Source organism: Schistocerca nitens, chromosome 1 (assembly GCF_023898315.1).
Source record: "Schistocerca nitens isolate TAMUIC-IGC-003100 chromosome 1, iqSchNite1.1, whole genome shotgun sequence".
Lineage (NCBI taxonomy): Eukaryota > Metazoa > Arthropoda > Insecta > Orthoptera > Acrididae > Schistocerca > Schistocerca nitens.
This window is the reverse complement of record NC_064614.1, coordinates 437,952,797-437,974,020: the sequence shown is the minus strand read 5'-3', so window position 1 is coordinate 437,974,020 and position 21,224 is coordinate 437,952,797. Positions and strand designations below refer to the sequence as shown.

The 21,224-nt window shown below is 41.2% G+C and overlaps 1 protein-coding gene across 1 annotated transcript in view; it reads right to left on the bottom strand.

Moving 5' to 3' along the window:
• LOC126252957 (peroxidase-like) overlaps positions 1-21,224 on the bottom strand; it is an 88,982-nt gene that overhangs the window by 18,104 nt on the left and 49,654 nt on the right. The window contains exon 4 of the mRNA XM_049954007.1: positions 12,264-12,390. Coding sequence (XP_049809964.1) covers positions 12,264-12,390 — 127 coding nt within the window. The remainder of the gene's footprint in view (positions 1-12,263; positions 12,391-21,224) is intronic.

Sequence of the window (21,224 nt, the reverse complement as noted above, 5' to 3'; positions counted from 1 at the left end):
TAATTATTTTGTATGTTAATTAATTTCAGATGATTCAAAATACTTTACAGGAAAATGTGACTGCCAGACTTTCTGTTGGTGTGAGTCACCTTTCTCACATATATTCACTAGCCCAAAGTATATTTCATGTTACAAATTGTAGTAATAACATCAAATAATTATATTTTCAAATTTCAAATGCCCTAATGAAAATTAATCACATCAATGTAAACAGAACAGAAACTACACAATAAATTCAAGTGAAATTAATTCTAAATAAGATCTTCAGATTTTCATGTAAATATTACATGCCAACATGTTAATGTATCAAAAATAAGAAGAAAATTAGCAAACAAATTTATTTATTTATGGGAGTAGAAAGAGGTAACAGATCAAACAACCCACCTTGCTACATCATGAACATTACTGATTGTCTGATACTATTAAGTAAAGAACTATTAACATTTAAGAACCATCAAAGAGGCAGTAATTAATTTTTCATGCTGAAAAATGCAGATTTCATTGTGGAAACACTCCACAGGCTGTGGCTAAGCCATGTCACCATAACATCATTTCTTCCAGGAGTGCTAGTGCCACAAGTTTCACAGGAGAATGTCTGTGAATTCTGGCAGATAAGAGACAAGGTATAGTGGAAGTAAGGCTGTGAGGATGGTCATGAGTCATGCTTGAGTAGTTCAGTTGGTAGAGCATTTGCCCACAAAAGGCAAAGGTCCTGAGTTCAAATCTCAGTCCAGCAGACAGTTTTATTCTGCCAGGAATTTTCGACTTTCGAGTGGTTTCTGTATAACAGATGAATGAACATTTTAACTGAACTGTGTTGTAATTAACAGGTAGATGTATGATACCATTATCATGACAATGAGCTATTGTGTCACATGGTGACTCTCATTGTGGACTGACTTAACTGAACTACAGTAATGAATGTTTCTCTGACAAATTACTACAGGGTAATGATAAGCATGAGCTGTGACATTTTCATATAAATGTGAACTGTATTTTGTGCCTAAAATAGAATAATGAACTTTGTCACCGAACTGGTGATAGGTAAATGTGAGTGCTGATTTGGTTCTAAGTGCTGATAGTTTTTCATAGAAGATAAACTGGTGATCATATTTAATAATTGAACTTTGTAAGGAAAATGTGAGTGTTAGCACATATAAAATTATGGCGTCACAGTCTTTCTTGAGCAAATACCATATTACACACCTTTAGACTTTCACCTTTGAGGTGACCAGATTTTGGTTGTACATGTTTTCTGTGTGGTTTGAAGTTGTCTGTTATCATATTAAAACATTAGTTTTTTAACCAGTGATGTGGTGCAAGTTTTATTTAGCATAATTTTATAACAATTATCAATAATAAATCTCACATTAGAACCTGAATATCTTTTTAATATGGTTTCACAAAAGACTTTTGCTTCCATGTTTTATTTACACCATTGGACATGATCGGAACTAAGAGGGAAAACCACACACTTGTGTTTGTCAGCACTCAGCCACTGTCTTTGTGATAATTGTGTGATTGTGCTCACACAGACAAATGCACATTTCCTTCTTTATTGTGATCTGGTGTAAATAAAACTCGCATACCAAAATCTTCTATGAAACGACATTAGAAAGATCTAGCTATTCTAATCTAAGACTTATTTTTGACATTTGTTATAAAATTATGGTAAATAAAACTTGTAACACAGTATCAGTTAAACCACTAAAGTTGACAGTCTTCATAAACAGGGAACAATAGACCAAAATCTACTGCCCATTGTGTTTCCTAAGCTGAAAAGTGTAAAAAGAGTGTTTTACTGTATCTACATAAATGTTTGAGCATAATAAATGTTTGTGTTGTGTTTACATTTATATGGGCAGATATTTAATGAAAGGTTTGACATAAAACACAACTTTGTCACAAAATCTATTGCTCTCCAATGGCACTGTGGAAGCCACTAAGTTTAGCATATTCACCAAATAAATACATAGCTGATCACCACGTATCACACACCTGTTTTGTAAGATGCCATGAAAAGATTTGGAATTCATTGCAGAAAATTTGTGGAAAATATATGCTCAAGAATTCATGCATCACTATTTTGCCTTTCTTCACAAAAATTATTATGAAAATGTTGTTGATCACCAGTATTTGCACCAGTTATATTTTTGTAAGCACTGAAGTTGAGTAATCTTTTCTCTGTACGTGGTTGATAATTAGGCAAACAAAAATATCAAAACATCTGTAGTAGGTATAAAATAATTATAAGAAATAAGATCAACAGCCACACTTTTTGTTTCCAAAACATTTCCTGATGAAACAAACTTTGCTTGAATCTTCTGCCTTCCACTCATTAATTTAACAATTGTTCCCTTTCTGGGGTGAAATAATAGCTCCCTGTCTTATCCACAGTAACAAATCAATGCAGAAAATCAGCTTTATTTCTTTTAGGTATTAGAAACATTGTAGAAAGTTTCATTTTTATTTTTGATATTGGCCTGCATGGGAACCATCTTTCTCATAATCAGTTCTTCATGTAATATTATTTAATTTAGATGATTAATGGAAAATTTCATATAAATATGTGAAACAAATACTAACAAAGAGATAGAGGGGCTGGCCAGTACTTACCTCAGCTCAGTACAGCCGATAGTTACACAAAACAGAACAGAAAATTTACATTCCTAACTTTCAGAACTTTGTTCCTTCATCAGGGAGGAGAGATGGGAAAAAAGGGATGAAGGGAAAGTGGATTCAGTTATTCACAACCCAGGTTATGAAGCAACAGGAAAAGTTAAACAGAGAGGGTGGCAAGGATGGACGTATGGCTGTCAGAGGGAAGCCAAAGATATTCTACTGTAAGTACTGTGCCAGCTTCAAACCAAAGAGGATGCATACAGAAGTAAAGAGGTATATAGTATTAAGGTAAACACAACTATGTAGGATGAAAAGATGCGTGAATGGCTAAAGAGGAGAGGGAAAAAGGAGAAGACTGAAGAGCAAATGGGAGTGAGGTTGGTTAACGTAGGTTCAGTCCAGGGGGATGGCAGGATGAAAGGATGTGTTGGAGTGCAAGTTCCCATCTCCGCAGTTCCGAGGGACTGGTGTTGGGTGGGAGAAGCCAAATGGCATGTACATTGTAGCAGGTTCCTAGGTCCCTAGAATTATGCTGGACAGCATGCTCAGCTACTGGGTATTAAACATCTCCTAGGCGGACAGTTCGTCTGAGCCCGTACATGCGCTCAGCCAGTTTAGTTGTCATCATACCGATGTAAAAGGCTGTGCCGTGCAGACATGTCAGCTGATAAATAACGTGTTGTTTCACATGTGGCCCTGCCTTGAATTGTGTATGTTTTACTAGTAGCCGGGCTGGAGTAGGTGGTTGTGGGGGGATGCATGGGGCAGGTTTTGCAGTGGGGTTGGTTACTGGGGTAGGAACCTTTGGGTAGAGAAGGTGGTCTGGGAATATTGTAGAGTTTGACAAGGGTGTTACAGAGGTTGGGGGGGGGGGGGGGGTGATGAAAGGCAACTCTGGGTGGTGTGGGGAGAATATTGTCAAGGGATGATCTCATTTCAGGGCTTGACTTGAGAAAGTCATATCCCTGGTGGAGTAATTTGTTGATGTATTCGAGGCCAGGATAATACTGGGTGACAAGGGGGATGCTTCTGTGTGGTCTGGGGGTAGGAACATTGTTGTTGGATGGGGAGGAATGTATTGCTCGGGAGATCTGTTTGTGGACAAGGTCTGCACGATAGTTGCTGGAGAGGAAAGCACTGGTCAGGTTATTGGTGTAGTTGTTGAGGGATTCGTCACTGGAGCAGATACGTTTGCCACGAATACCTAGGCTGTAGCGAAGGGAGCATTTGATGTGGAATGGATGGCAGCTATCAAAGTGAAGGTACTGTTGTTCTTTGTGGGTTTGATGTGGACAGAGGTGTGGATGTGAGCTTCAACAAGATGAAGGTCAACATCCAGGAAGGTGGCTTGGGTTTTGGAGAAGGACCAGGTGAAATTCAGATTCGAAAAGGAGTTTAGGTGATGGAGGAAATTAAGGAGTGTTTCTTTACAATGTCTCCAGACCAGGCCAGGGGAAGCAGCTGTTGGGTCTTCAGGAAAGCCTCCTCCATGCGGCCCATGAAGAGGTTGGCATAGGACGGAGCCATCCTGGTTCCCATGGCTGTTCCCCTGATTTGTTTGTAGGTCTGGCCTTCAAAAGTGAAGTAATTATGGGTGAGGATGAAGTTGGTAAGTGTGATAAGGAAGTTTTTGGAAGATCTTCGTGTGGGTGTTGGGAGAGGTAGTGTTCAAGGGCAGAGAGACCATGGGTATGTGGGATGTTTGTGTAAAGGGATGTAGCATCTATGGTGACAAGAAAGGTTTCAGGTGGGAGGGGAGTGGGAATGGATTTGAGGCATTCTAGGAAGTGGTTTGTGTATTTGATGTAGGATGGGAGTCTGCAGGTGATAGGTTGGAGGTGTTGGTCTACTAGAGCTGAGATACATTTTTTTTGGGGCTTTGAAGCCTGCCACAATTGGACGGCCATGATGGTTCTCTTTGTGGATTTTGGGTAATAGGTAGAAGGTAGGGGTACGTGGCTCAGGTGGAGTGAGTAGGTCTATGGAAGCCATTGTGATGCCTTGTGAGGGACCTTGGATTTCTAGGATTTTCTGCAGCTCAGTCTGGATGGAGGGAATGGGATCCTGGGTAACAGCTTTGTAGGTTGAGGTATCGGAGAGTTGATGCAGTTCTTCTGCCACATACTCCACACGGTCAAGTACCACAGTTGAGGAGCCTTTATCCGCTGGGAGGATGACAATGGAGCAGTCTGTTTTCAGCTCCTTAATGGCACGGGATTCAGCTGGGGTGATGTTGGGGGTTTTGGGATGTTCTTCGAGAAGGACTGGGAGGCAACACTGGATGTGAGGAATTCCTGAAATGTCTGCAAGGGATGGTTTTGGGGGAGGGGAGGAGGATCCCTTTGGTAAGGCGGTCGGAACTGTTCTAGACAGGGTTCAACACTGGGTTTAGTATTTGAGGGCTGTGTTTGGGTGGTGAAGTGATATTTCCAGTGGAGGTTCCGGGTGAATGAGAGGAGATCTTTAACCAGAGCAGTGTGGTTGAATTTAGGTGTGGGGCTAAAGGTTAAGCCTTTTGATAGAACAGATGTCTCTGGAGGAGAGAGGGATCTGGATGAGAGGTTTAGAACTGAATTGGGACTGGTGATATGTGGCATTTGACTGTGGTTATAGTTGAGATTTGGTCTGAGTGGGGTATGTGCTGGGATTGGGAGATTGAGTAGGGTGGCTAGGCTAGGTTTGTTGGCTATGAGGGGGGTTTGTTGAAGGTGCTGCTGTGGTTGGTGTTTGTGGGGGATAGGGAAAGGGACCCCACTTCTTAGGTGTTGCACTAGCACTGTGGATAGTTTTTTTCAGCTGGCTTCTAGGATGATGTTCCTGAGTGTGTTCTCCAAGCAGGTGTTTGAGAGGTGGAGGACTTTGAAGAGAGATAGGAGCTGTTGGGAGTGGTGGTTACACGAAGTAGTGTAGAGATTCAGGACAAGTTGGGCAAGGGCTGAAGGTTCTGGAAGTCCAGGAGAGACTGGTGGAAGGAGGGATTGCACCCAGAGATGGGAACTTTTAAGGTAAGTCCTTGAGGGGTAATTCCAAAGGTTAATCAGGACCGGAGGAAAAGAATGTGGGATTGCAGTTTGGCTAGAGTGAATGCATGTTTCCGGAATGAATGTTAATAATGTGGTATAGGATTAGGGTACATAGTGGGTAGGGAAATTAAATAACTAAAGTCAAAACAGTAATAATAAGAAGGAATAAAACAAGGAGGGAAGGACGAGAAAGAAAATAAAATCTGTTGGTAATGTTCAATACCAAAGGAAGACCACTAAATAAGAAAAGTACAGATAAAGGTTGACCAGACCAAGTAAGTATGTCCAGATCAGGGGAAACGAACACAAGTTGCTCAAAAAAGATCGCGAGTTGCGCAAAAAGGATCGCGGGTGGCGCAAAAAAAGATCGCGAGTGGCGTAAAAAGATCGCGGGTGGCGCAGAAAAGATCGTGGGTGGCGTAAAAATGACCCCAAAAAATGCCTGTGGCAGAGAAAGATAGCCAATGGCACAAAAGGATCGCCAGCAACACGAAATCGACGCAATTGGATGATACTGATAGGTGTGGAAAAGATTGTTGGCAGTGATTGTTGGCTGGAAAACAGCGAATAACGAACGTTAAAACTATGGAATGTTAAATAAATAAATCAATAAATAAATAAAGAGAAGTGGACTGTAAACAGAAGAAGATAATTGGAGGGAGGGAAATGAAACTAGCACAGTTGGTGACGATAATATAAAACACTGAAGAAGAGAAAGTGTTTAGATGACAGATGTAAGTAATAGCTAACAAAAGGGACAAAACAATGAAGAATGTGGACCATATAGGTGATCTAAACGATTAATGGAAAATCTCATATAAAGATGTGAAACAAATACTGACACAGAGATAGAGGGGCTGGCCAGTACTTACCTCAGCTCAGTACAGCTGATCGTTACATAAAACAGAACAGAAAATTTACATTCCTAACTTTCAGAACTTTGTTCCTTCATCAGGGAGGAGAGATGGGAAAAAAGGGAAGAAGGGAAAGTGGATTCAGTTACTCACAACCCAGGTTATGAAGCAACAGGAAAAGTTAAACAGAGAGGGTGGCAAGGATGGACGTATGGCTGTCAGAGGGAAGCCAAAGATATTCTACTGTAAGTACTGTGCCAGCTTCAAACCAAAGAGGATGCATACAGAAGTAAAGAGGTATATAGTATTAAGATAAACACAACTATGTAGGATGAAAAGATGCGTGAATGGCTAAAGAGGAGAGGGAAAAAGGAGAAGACTGAAGAGTAAATGGGAGTGAGGTTGGTTAACGTAGGTTCAATCCAGGGGGATGGCGGGATGAAAGGATGTGTTGGAGTGCAAGTTCCCATCTCCGCAGTTCCAAGGGACTGGTGTTGGGTGGGAGAAGCCAAATGGCACATACGTTGTAGCAGGTTCCTAGGTCCCTAGAATTATGCTGGACGACATGCTCTGCTACTGGGTATTGAACATCTCCTAGGCGGACAGTTCATCTGTGCCCGTTCATGCGCTCAGCCAGTTTAGTTGTCGTCGTACCGATGTAAAAGGCTGCGCAGTGTAGGCATGTCAGCTGATAAATTACATGTGTTGTTTCACATGTGGCCCTGCCTTGAATTGTGTATGTTTTACTAGTAGCCGGGCTGGAGTAGGTGGTTGTGGGGGGATGCATGGGGCAGGTTTTGCAGTGGGGTCGGTTACTGGGGTAGGAACCTTTGGGTAGAGAAGGTGGTCTGGGAATATTGTAGGGTTTGGCAAGGATGTTATGGAGGTTAGGGGGGCGATGAAAGGCAACTTTGGGTGGTGTGGGAAGAATATTATCAAGAGAAGATCTCATTTCAGGTCTTGACTTGAGAAAGTCATATCCCTGGCGGAGTAATCTGTTGATGTATTCGAGGCCAGGATAATACTGGGTGAGAAGGGGGATGCTTAATTTGATATGTACATGGCATTAGCTACTTCATACACAGGGGACTAATGACCTCAGCAGTTGAGTCCCATGGTGCTCAGAGCCATTTGAACCATTTGAACTTCATACACATTTAAATGTTAATATCCAATATCATGGTACACACTTCTTTGAAATATCAGGCTTAAGATGTCTTCAGCATGGATCATTTTTGAGGGAAGTATACCCACATCCATTCTCACATCCATTTCTTATCTTTTGCAAATGAAAGCACAAACTTCTTATAGGTCATCACAAACTTTTTATGAACCTCCACTGATTACATATCATCCAAAATAAAAGTCACCCCAGTTTGTCTGTTTGAACAAAACACTTAACATGATACCAGGTTTAGAAACTTTGTAATGGCCCTTGTATTTCCTTATGTATGACTTTCAAGTCATCGAAGGACTATAATGGACTCATTAAATGTTCAAATTATAAAAATAAAATTGATAACACACACTGCCTCATACAATAATTTTGTATATTTTAACCATAACTGCAAAATCTACAGATTACTTCAGCATCAGGTAATCATTTAAATTACAGAGTAAGACAGACGTGAAGCGATAAAGGTCATTGTACATTGTTACAGAAGCAAACTGAAGACAGAAATATACACTACAGTTGCCTTAAAATTTTCATGCACTTGACATTAACAAGCTATTAAAGAAACACCAGACAGGTGAAGATCAAAATTCAGAAATGTAGCTTGTAGAAAAAATATGTCTCAAACTAGGTGGGTGTGTTTTGAGTATTTCTAAATTACTGGCAGCCATACTGTAGGTGCAACCACACTGAAGGGGTATTGATGGAGAGGACAGACAAACACATGGTTCCTGAGGAGAGGCAGCAGCCTTTCAGCACTTCCAGAGGCACCAATGTGGATGACTGACTGATTTGGCCTTGTAACATTAGCAAAAATGACCTTGCTATGTTGGTATTGTGAACAGCTGAAAGAAAATGGAAACTACTGCTCTTACATGCTTCGAAGATCTGCAATTCTGTTGTGTGGCTTAATGGTGATGGCATCCACAATGGTAACATACTCACTTTGTCATAAAAGTTCCAGGATAGATTTTTTTAAATTTCTGAATTTGCAATACTAAAAAGGAACAAACATTGTTTTTATGTTACCTGGTATGTGTGAATCCTGATCTACATGCAAACTCACTAGGCATCACGATTGTGCTGAGCAAAACACTGTTTGGGTTCCCGGCACTTTAGTTGCAGTGACACAAGGGATGCTGACTGTGAGCAAAGAGTGAACATTAAGTTCTGTGTTAATCTCTGGAAAACCACTAGTGGATCATGGACAATGATTAAACAAGCCCATGCAGGCAATGCACTTTCAGGGAGTCATGGCTTTGAATGGCACAATAAATTTCATGAAGGCAGAGTTTCAGTGCAAGAGGATCCTAGAGGTGGTGGCCCGTCGACAGCACCTACCAATGCAAACATGGAGCAAGTAAGGCAGTTATTGCAAGGAGACCATCATGTAACTGTACATGTGATATCAGAAGAATTTAATCTGAATTGTGATGTATGTCATAAGATTTATGGGAACAGAAACTTAATACAAAGCTCGTCCCTCACAAAGTAACAAACAGAAAGAGGAAAGATGAAGAACTTCTGCTGAACTGCTGGATGGAGCCAGATGTGATCCCAGATTTTTGTCAAACATTATTGCTGGTGGTGAAAGTTGGTACTATCAATTTCACAAAGTACTGAATGTTGGAGTTCTGGATCACCAGCCTTGAAAAAAGTCAAACAATAACTTGAAAGAACAAAGAAAATGTTGACTGCATTGTTTGATAGTAAAGGATCAGTTTACCATGAGTATACTCCTACATGTCAAACAGTGAACAAAACTCTTTACATCAAAGTCTTGAAACATTTATGACAAGCAATTTGATGTGGCCACCCTGATTTGTGACATTCTCTGAACTGGTTCTTACTGCATGACAATGCAAGACCTCATATTGCTTTATCTGTCACCAAGTATCTGACCAGACATTCTATTATTGCAATTCCCACATCTGCCATATTCACCCAATCTCTCACCTTGCAATTTTTTCTTGTTTCTGCAAGTGTAAAGGTGACTGAAAGGAAAGCTTCATCAAGATATTGCAGAAATCCAGTGGGCTGTACAAATGAGCTTACAAGCATCACAGTTATAAAATTTCCCTGCTTGCTTCCAAGATCTCCAGAAGCATTGAAAACTGTGTGTAGATAGCCAAGGAGACTACTGCAATAGGAGCTAGAACCATTAGTTGGTAAGAAAAGTCTTCTATGGTTTTTTAAAAAAATAACCTGTCCTGGAACTTTTCGGACAAATGGAGTATTTCAGCAGTTAAAATGTTCTCCATTTGTAACTCGGGGCACGTGTTACTCAAAAGGATGTTGTCATTATGAGAAACAAGACAGGTATTCTGTGGGTCAGAGAGTGGAATAATAGATCTCTTGACTGAGTAAAAAAACAGAATATTTATAAAAGAGATGAATAGGCTGAAGTCAGATATTGTGGGAATTGGTGAAGTGTGGTTCCAGGAAGACAGGACTTCTGGTCAGGTAAGCACAGTGTTATTAACATGCAAGGTAATGTAGGAGCAGGCCTAATAATGAATCAGAAAACAGGACTACAGGTAATCTGGTGTTAACAGTATAGTGAACACATTATCATAGCCAAGATATATACAGAGCCAACACCAATTACAGTAGTATAAGTTTACATCACAAGGTCCAGTATAGTTGCAAATAAAAAACAGTGATCCAGGAAACAATGGAGAGTCCAAATTGGAATGTCAACATTTATGAAAAGGATAGATCGCAGTCTGGTCAGAGTGGTCAGAGATAGTGGTCATGGGTGCATGAGGTGTGCCTGCTTGTGTGAATGTGCATTTTCTTTCCTTTTCTGAAGAAGTCTTCGACCAAAATCTTAGTGCGTAACAGTCTTTGCATTGTGCCTATCTGCAACTCAAAGTGTCATCCTTACAGTGAATAGTGATCTATCCTTTCCATAATTGTTACTGATCCAAGAAATGTAGATTTTGTTTGTATTATTCCTCTCTATGATCACAGAAAACTTTGTAATCAGATCATAGATTTCAGTCAGTGGTGACAATCTTCAGATCAGAACAAGAAAGGGAAGCAGTAACGTACAAGGAATTAATGTTCATGAAGAAGAAATAAATTGTAATTCTATCAAATATGGCAAAGGTCTTGGAAGAGTAGTTGAACAGAAAGGATAATATCTTGAAAAGAGATGATAAGATGAACATCAAAAAGTGAAACAAGGATAATGGAATTAAGCTGAATGAAATCTGGTAATGAGATTAGGGACTGAGACTCTAAAAGTAGTAGATGAGTTTTGCTATTAAAGCAGCAAAATAGCTAGCAAAGCCTGAAGTAAAGAGGGTATAAAATGTAGACTGGCAATAGCAAGACAAGTATTTCTGAAAAAGTGAAATTTGTTACCATTGAGTACATATTTAAATATATGGAATTTTTTCTGGAGGTGTTTGTATGGTGTGTTGTTCTGTATGAATATGAAATGTAGCTGATAAACATTCCTTGGAGTGAAGCTTCCTGGCAGATTAAAACTGCGTGCCCGACCGAGACTCGAACTCGGGACCTTTGCCTTTCGCGGGCAAGTGCTCTACCAACTGAGCTACCGAAGCACGACTCACGCCCGGTACTCACAGCTTTACTTCTGCCAGTATCTCGTCTCCTACCTTCCAAACTTTACAGAAGCTCTCCTGCGAACCTTGCAGATAGTTCTGCAAGGTTCGCAGGAGAGCTTCTGTAAAGTTTGGAAGGTAGGAGACGAGATACTGGCAGAAGTAAAGCTGTGAGTACCAGGCATGAGTCGTGCTTCGGTAGCTCAGTTGGTAGAGCACTTGCCCGCAAAAGGCAAAGGTCCCGAGTTCGAGTCTCAGTCGGGCACGCAGTTTTAATCTGCCAGGAAGTTTCATATCAGCGCACACTCCGCTGCAGAGTGAAAATCTCATTCCTTGGAGTGTTGAATGAATGGCGAAGAAAACTGGCCTTTTCTCCCTCAAAAGAAATATCCTTGCACTTTTCTTAAGCAATTTAGGGACACTGTGGAAAATCTAACTCTAGGTGAGGTTCTGGACATTGGTTCTCCTGACTATGAGAAGAAATTTACAGTCAAGAACATAACCTTCATTAACAGTATATCATGTTTAAAATAATGTAGCAAACCAAATATCAACAATTTATTATAAGGAAAGTTGCTACTCGCCATATAGTGAAGATGTTGAGACGTAGATAAGCGCAACAAAAAGACACTTAATTAAAGCTGTTGGCCTTTCTCAACAATGGACACACACACACACACACACACACACACACACACACACACAAATGCAAATGCAACTTCAACTCATACGTCTGCAGTCTCAGGCAACTGAAACCACACTGCCAGTGTGTGTGTGTGTGTGTGTGTGTGTGTGTGTGTCTGTGTCTGTGTGTACATGTGTCTATTGTTGATGAAGGCCTTAATGGCTGAAAGCTTTGAGTGTGTGAGTCTTTTTGTTGTGTCTATCTGTTACTCACCATCTCCTCTGCATGGTGAGTAGTAACTTTCCTTCTCGTAATATTGTTACATTCCATCCTTCATTTTCCATTGTCAAATATCAATAATGAATGATGTCACCTGCCTTGTTTCATACATACTTCAAAATTCCATGTACAAGTGTGTGAAAGTATCTGAAGCACACACTTGTGAATTCAACATATGTACCAGGGCACAATTCTTCATCATATGCATAGCTCTGGAAATATTTCTGAAATGCTTCAAGTCCTAAAATATAAAAAAGGAACTGTATTGATTACTTGCAGACTGGCTCACATTTTATGAAACAAGATATTTTATTCATTCAGTTATAGGTACATTGGTTTACTTAGGTGCTTGTTTGAAGGAGAACTTTCAGAAATGAGTTTCAAGATGGTAAAACATTAATAAAGAGAGGTGGTTATTATGAAGACCTTTTTATTGTAGTGTCTAATGTTACTGCTGTTATGTCTACAGGCTGATAATTATTGAACTATATAAATTAAAATCATCGTAACTTCTGAATGATTTGTATTAAGATGTTCAAACAGCATGTTTAGGCATGGGGCATGATTGGGACTAATATGTGCATGCATAGTTTGGTTTAGGGATGAAGCCCTTTTTCATTTGGATGGGGTCATCAATATGCAAAACTAGCACATTTGGGGGACTGAGAATCTACACTTCACAAACAAGAAGTCTCTTCACCCTCAACGAGTGACTGTATGGTGCGCAATGTCTGGTCACGGAATAATCCTTGTGATATTCCTTGATGGCTTGGTGACTACTGAATGGTATGTGAAGGTTTTGGAAGATGTTTCATCCCCATTAAGCAAAGTGACACTGACTTTGACAAGGTGTGCTTCATGCAAGACAGATCTCGATCCCATCAAAGCAGGTGAGTGTTTAACGTCCTGGAGGAGCACTTTGGGGACTGGCCTGGGTACCCAGAGATCATTGGCATGGACCTTGACTGGTTGCTATATTTTCCAGATATGAACACATGCAACATTGTACAACAATAACCACAAAACCATTCCTCAGCTGAAAACAGCCATTCAGGAGGTCACTGACAGCATCAATGTTCTGACACTTCAGCAGGTCATGCAGAATTTCACTATTCATCTGTGCCACATCATCGCCAATGATGGCAGGCATATGTCATAACCTAAATCCGTATATCTGTAGTGCCATTTACATGTTGAATGAAGTGTATGCACACTATAGTTTATAACTAATTTACTTTTTTTATATAGTTCAATAATTGTCACCATGTATATAATTAACAAAGGCTATCAGCTGTAGCATACAATAGTGTTCCAAATTAAAGCACAATCAATGACTGAGAGCACATTTCCTGAACAGAATGATGAAATCATTATAAAGCTTAGTAATAAAGCCTAATGTCACACAACAATGATTCACAAAACATGAAACTGAAAGTTGACATTCAAAATAAAAAGTAGCATAATCTCCTCTACACCTGAAAAAACAGCTTTGTCATTTATCAAGCAATGGAAAATCTGGGATGGAATGTATGAATGTCATAAAAAGGAAAGTTGCTGTTCACCATATGTAGCAGAGATGCTGAGTCACAGATAGGCACAACAAAAAGACTGTCACAAATAAGCTTTTGGCCAGCAAGGCCTTCGTCAAAAATAGGTGATAGACACACACACACACACACACACACACACACACACACACACACACACAAACACACATGTGCAACTCACACACATGTGACTGTAGTCTCTGGCAACTGAAGCCACACTGCAAGCAGCAGCACCAGTGCATGATGGGACTGGCAACTGGGTGGAGATAAGGAGGAGGCTGGGGTGGGGAGGGGGAGCAAACATGCACAGCGCCACCACAAAAAACTCTCCACTTCTGCCTTGTAGGACCACTGTCCATCACCTCTACAACAACCTCCAAACCTCCCACATGTCCCCTAATAGTGGACAAACCCTGTCTTGCAGACCCACTACATCTACCCCATCCTCAAAAACTCCCTCCCACCATCACATAGAATCCAGAACATAAACAGACCTGAAACACTGCCATGAATCTTTCCTCCCGAAGCCTTAGCTCCACAGCAATCAGTCCTTTACAAAGGCCTCATCTTTTGCCTCACTCCGAAATTCAGTCATGCAGGACTTGTTAAAGACTTTCTCTCCTTCCTTCACCACGAAACCTATCAATAAGACTCAACTAAAGACCAATTTTGAACCTTGTGTGACTCAGTTCATCCTCCATCCAACCATGATCCACCACCTCTGCCCCCAAATCACCGCCTGTTAACTTTCCAGAATTTATTCCTCAAAATTCTCAACATGCAAACTAATCTTACGTCTGCAGAAAGAACCACAGTCCACTATCTAAAAACTGATCCCACCCTTATAATCCTACTTGCGAACAAAGGCTGCACCACTGTTGTTTTGAACCACAAGGATTACCTGGCAGAAGGACTTTACCAGCTGTCATATACAACCATCTATGAACTTTGCCACAATCATTCCATTCAAGAAATCCAGCAGGATCTCCAGTCATTCCTCAAATTCTTAGGCCCATCTCAGGCTGCACCGCTGTTGTTTTGAACCACATGGATTACCTGGCAGAAGGACTTTGCCAGCTGTCATATACAACCACCTATAAATTTTGCTACAATGATTCCATTTGAGAAATCCAGCAGGATCTCCAGTCATTCCTCAAATCCTTAGGCCCATTCCAGAACCTCTCCCCAGAGTCCATCTCTCTCTTCACCCCCACCATTCCCACCACCTATTATGCGGAACCTACTCTCCTATATGAAATATACCAACCATTTCCTCCACCGACTCTCCACAGTTCCTGTTCCTTTATCACACATTGCCCTGCTCATCACTATTGATGCCACCCCCCTTTACAGTAACATCCCTAATGCCCATGGCCTTACCACTACTGATTACTACCTTTACCAACCCCCGATGGATTCCAAACCGACAACCTCCTTCCTAGTTGCCGTGACCAACTATATCCTCAGCCACAATTACTTCTGCTTTGAAGGAATTACCTACAAACAAATCTGGGGTATGGGTATGAGCACCTACATGGCACCATCCTATGCCAACCTGTTCATGGGCCATCTAGAGGAATCCTTCCTAAACACCCATAATCCCAAACCCCTCAATTGATTCAGATTCATTGATGGCATCTTTGCGATCTGGATCAAGGGTGAGGACAGCCTATCCACATTCTTCCAGAACTGGCCCTACTCAACGCAACAAGCCACTTTCCTAGATGTTGACCTCCACCTCAAATGTGGGTATATCAGTACCTCTGTCCATATCAAATTTACTAACCACCAACAATACTTCCAGTTTAATAGTTGCCACCCATTCCATACTAAGAAGCCCCTTCCATACAGCATAGCCACACATGGTCATTGCATCTGCAGTGATGAGAGGTCACTCTTGAAATATACCAAGGATCTCACTGACGCCTTCACACACCACATTTATCCTCCCAACCTTTTACAAAAACAAATCTCCCATGCCTTATCTTTCCAGTCTCCCACCACCTCCCAAAGTCTCATCATCCAGCCCCAGAGGAGCATTCCCCTCGTAGCTCAGTACCACCCAGAACTGGAGCAACTAAAGGTTTCGACTACCTCTCATCATGGCCTGAAATGAAAAATGTTCTGCCCGCTATCTTTCCCACCCCTCCCAAAGTGGTTTTCCACCGTCCACCAAACCTACACTATATACTCATCCATCCCTACACAACCCCTGCTCCCAACCCCTTATCTCATGGCTCATATCCCTGTAGTAGAACTAGATGCAAGACCTGTCCCATGCATCCTCTCAGCACCAACTACCCCAGTCCGGTCACAAATGTCACCTATCCAATCAAACACAGAGCTACCTGTGAAACCAGTCATGTGATCTACAGGCTAATCTGGAACCACTGTGCTGCATTCCATGTGGTCATGACAACCAACAAGCTGTCTGTCTGCACAAATGGTCACCAACAAATTATGGCCAAGAAACAAGTTCAAATGGTTCAAATGGCTCTGAGCACTATGGGACTTAACATCAGAGGTCATCAGTCCCCTAGACTTAGAACTACCTAAACCTAACTAACCTAAGGACATCACACACATCCATGCCCGAGGCAGGATTCGAACCTGCGACCGTAGCAGTCGCGCGGTTCCGGACTGAAGCGCCTAGAAACGCTCGGCTACTGCGGCCGGCAAGAAACAAGTGGACCACCCAGTTGCTGAGCACGCTGCCTAACATGACGTCCTTTATTTCAATGACTGCTTCATAGCCTTCGCCATATGAATCCTGCCCACCACCACCAGCTTTTCTGAATTGCACAGGTGTGAACTTCCCCTGCAATATATCCTACATTCTTGTAACCCTCATGGCCTCAACCTGCATTAGTCATTGTCCTCACCCATCCAGCCCCTTCCTTCTTCCCATCCCATCACTACACAGCTCTCATTCCACCAGTACATCCAGTCCTTATACTTCTCTCCTTTTCCGCACTCCCCCCCCCCCCCCCCGCCACCTCTCCCCTGCCCTCCCGACTGTACATAGATGCCCTACCATCTCTCCACCTCGTCCCTGTGCGTTCCCTAGCAGCACTCCACTGTCCCCACTCCAACCATACTATCCCTCCCCCTCCTCACCACAGCCTCCTCTTTATCCCCACCCAGTTGCCACTTACATCATGCATTGGTGCTGCTGCTTGCAGTGTGGCTTCAGTTGCCAGAGACTGCAGTCATGTGTGTGTGAGTTGCTTTTGCATGTGTGTGTGTGTGTGTGTGTGTGTGTGTTTGTAGTTATTTTTGACAAAGGCCTTGCTGGCTGAAAGCTTATTTGTGACAGTCTTTTTGTTGTGCTTATCTGCGACTCAGCATATCTGCTTTGCGGTGAGTAGCAACTTTCCTTTTCATAGCTTTGTCATTTAGTTGTGTAGATCATTCTGAATTATTACATTCACTTTATTTGTTTTTGTTACATAATAATTCACAGTGCTGCAGCTACATTTAGCATTGTTCTGGCTGCACAGACACTGTAGCTCTCAGTTCCACATCAGTAAGATATACATGCACCTATGTATTCATCACACATATCAGCGTTAAACTGAAATTGCAGACACCACAGTAGCAATATTTAGAGTCACTGTGATAGCATATGGCATATTTAGTTTTAAACATTTGAGTAATCTGTGAAAGTATACATTTCTTGAGAACTACATGACAATAAACCGACTAATTTATAGTTATATACTGCATGGTGTCTGTAAATCTAATCTGTTCCTTTGGACATGTCCAAAAAAATGAACGTCACACAGAATCCGCAGCTGTGATACATATTACATAAATTGAAGGTGAAGGGGAGAGGAAGAGAAGGAACTATTGATGCCAGCTGCATATGGACTTTATGCGGAATCAGCAGTGATGGTTGAAAATATGTGGTGGCCCAGGAGTTGAACCTGGGATCTCCTGCTCTCTAGACAGCTGCATTAACCACTGTCCCACTCAGACACTGTGTCTATCATAATTGTGCAGACTAACTAGGCATACCTCTTGGCCGACCAACATTCCCACCTAATACCACCTATCCGCAGTCCTTGTCCATGTGCTCAATACTTTGACATTCCCAAAAGAGATCGGATGTAATTGTGCATCTGCACTGAAGGTAGTGGATTCATTGCCCATTGAGTCCAATAAATTATATGAATACTTGGTGTCTGTTCTTCCGGACATGTTCGAAAGCAGCTGTGATAGATATTATGTAAATTGAAGGTGGAGGGGAAAGAAAGGAATGGAAAGTGAATGGAATTTTAATGTCAGCTGCATCTGGAACTTTATGCAAAATTAGCAGCGATGAGTGAAAATGTGTGCCAGACTGGGCTATAAACCTGATATTTCCTGTTTACTATGCAGTTGTGTTAACCACTGCACCACCCAGACACACAGTCCACCGCCACTGCATGTGCTATCTTGGCATTCCTTTTGGTCGACCCACATTCCCACCTAACGCCACCTATCCGCAGTCCCTGTCCACATGCTCCATCCTCACTACTTTGAGATTTCCACTGTGCATCCACAGTGAAGGTGCCGAATTCATTGCCCATCAAGGTGAATCAATTACATGAATGCTTCTTGGTCGACCCACATTCCTACATAATGCCACCTATCCACAGTCCCTGTCCACATGCTTCATCCTCACTACTTTGAGATTTCCACTGTGCATCCACAGTGAAGGTGGTGAATTCATTGCCCATCAAGGTGAATCAGTTACATGAATGCAGGGTGTCTGTTGTTTCACACATGTCCAAATGAACAGACATCACACGGAATCCACATCTGTGATACATATTATGTAAATTCAAGGTGCAGGGGCGAGAAAGGAAAGGAAATGGGCTATTGACAGAAGATCTGTCGAGACTTTATGGGGAATCAGTGGCAAAGAGTGAAAATGTGTGCTAGACTGTGATTCAAATCCAGGATCTACTGCTTACTAGGCAGCACATTCCCACTTAGCACCACCTATCCACAGTCCTGAAAGAAGACACCATGCATTCATATAACCAATTCCCTTCAATGAGCAATGTATCCACTACCTACTGTATGGATGAACAATTATGTCTGACCTCCTGTGGGACTGTCAAAGTAGCGAGCATGGATGGGGAGTGTGGATGAGTAGTGCTAGGTGGGAATGTTTATTTATTTGTTTAGCCATCCGTGGACATGTTAAAATGTATGGATGTCAGTTGCATACATTCATATATTTACACAGTTTGTTGTTACATGTAGTTAAACATTGTGACATATAAGTTATTTACAATCATTTTTGCTCCTTATCAAAATATTGTGAAACAAAAGCTATTTACAATCATTTTGTTCTAAGGAATTCACTTGTAGTGTAAAAGCAGTGTTCCTGCAAAAACAATTTTAGATTTTTCCTAAAGCAGTGCATGTTATCTGCTTCTTTTATTTTCTGCGGCAGTTTATTATAAAGTTTTACACCTTCATACAAGAAGCTATTTTGTGTCTTATGTTTATTCTTCCTGTCTAGGTGAAGACAGTGACTTGTTCTTGTACTATAGTTATGAAAACTGCTATTTGTGCTATAATTTTCTATATTTTTATTCATGTACTTCGGTTTGGAACATATATTCACAAGGAACAGTTAGAATTTCTAACATTTTGAAAAGTTCTCTGCAGTGGGCCTGCTTACTGCTTTTTGTTATAATTCTTACCGCTCTCTTTTGCATTTTAAATACTGTTTGTAAATTCTGAGCACTGTTTCCCCAGAAAATAATACCATAACTAACTACTGAATGAACATAACTAAAGTATACAGTTCTGAAACATTCACTACTGCATGCGGATACAAGGACTCTAAGTGCATAACACGTTGTGGATATCTTTTTCGAGAGTTTCTTAACATGCTCATTCCACTTCATTTGGCTGTCAATGTGGGTTGGCCAAGATTGTCCACACAGCTACAGTAGATGCTGAGTCCAGGTGACACTGTGGTTAACACAGCTGTCTGGTAAGCTGGAGATCCTATGTTTGAATCCCTATCTGGTAGACATTTTCACTTGTTGCTGCTGATTCTGCATAAAGTTCTGATGCAGCTGACATCAATAGTCCCTTTCCTTTCTGTCCCCTCCACTGTCAATGTACATAATTGTTGTTAACATGTCAATTGTTATTAGTGAACATTGAATGTTACTGTGACTGGTGCCCATGCACTAGCCTGATGGCAAAGTTTCTGTCATTATGTATAAACTTTCCCAGTGTAATAACTTCTGATATTCTTGATGCGTCTGCAACCAGATCATACAATCACCCCTTTTCTATGTGAGAACACTGTTTGCTAATTGCACCAGAACTTATTCCTACCAAAATCAGTGACTCTTTTATGTAGCACAGGAAACCACCAGCACATGTGCACGACATTGTCACTGCTGCCCCCAGACTCTGCCAAGTTTTAGATGAGTGCCTGTTCTTAGTGTGAAGACCATATATGTAGTTCCACGGTTTTTATCTAGCATTTGAAGATTTGTGTCTTTGTCCCTTGGATTTGCTAGTGTACTTTGCTGAACTTCTAGGGAAAATTAGGGGGATAGTTCCTGTGAGTTAGTATGGGTAGAGGTCATTCTTGGCAACTGAAATAAAATAATAATAGGATTATTTTCCGACCTCCCAACTCAGATGATTAAATTGCTGAAAGGTTCAAAGAAAATTTGTGTCTAATTTCAAACACGTAACCGACTCATAAAATTAAAATTGATGGTGACTTCAATATTCCCTCGATGTGTTGGCGAAAATGTATGTTTAAATCAGGAGAGACATATAAAACATCATCCGAAATCGTGCTGAACGCATACTCTGAAAATTATTTGGAGCAGTTAGTACATGAGCCCAGTCGAATAGTAAACGGTTGTGAAAACACACTTTGACCCCTTAGCAACAAAGAATCCTGACTTAATAACGGGCATCAAAACGGATACATGGGTTAGTGGACACAGGGCTCTTATAGCGAGACAATACCGTAACCCCCAAATCATCCAAAAATCAACGTAAAATAGGCCTATACCTATTCCAAAAAGCAGATAAAAATTCCCTTGATGCCTCCCTGAGAGACAATCTCCAAGCCTTCCAAATTAACAATGTGTCTTCAATTAAAAAAAAATAGTATCGACAGAAATTGAAAGAGCCCAAACAAATTAACAAACCCCTTGGTATGATAAAGATGTCAGAACATTGTTGCAGAAACAGTGAGAAAAGCAAGCCAATTGAAATGAATGCGAAGTCCCCAAGACTGGCGGCGATCTTTTACGGAAGCTTGAAATTTAGCGCGGACTTCAATGCGAGATGCTTACAATAGTTTCCACAATGAAACTTTATCTCAAAACCGAGAAAATCCAAAGAGTCTTGTCGTTTGTCGTATGTAAGGTATGCTAGCGACAAGACAAGATTCAATGCCTTCTCCGCGCGATAGCACTGGAAATACTATAGATGGCAGAGCTGCTAAAGCAGTTACTAAACACGGCCTTCTCAAATTCTTTCATCAAACAAG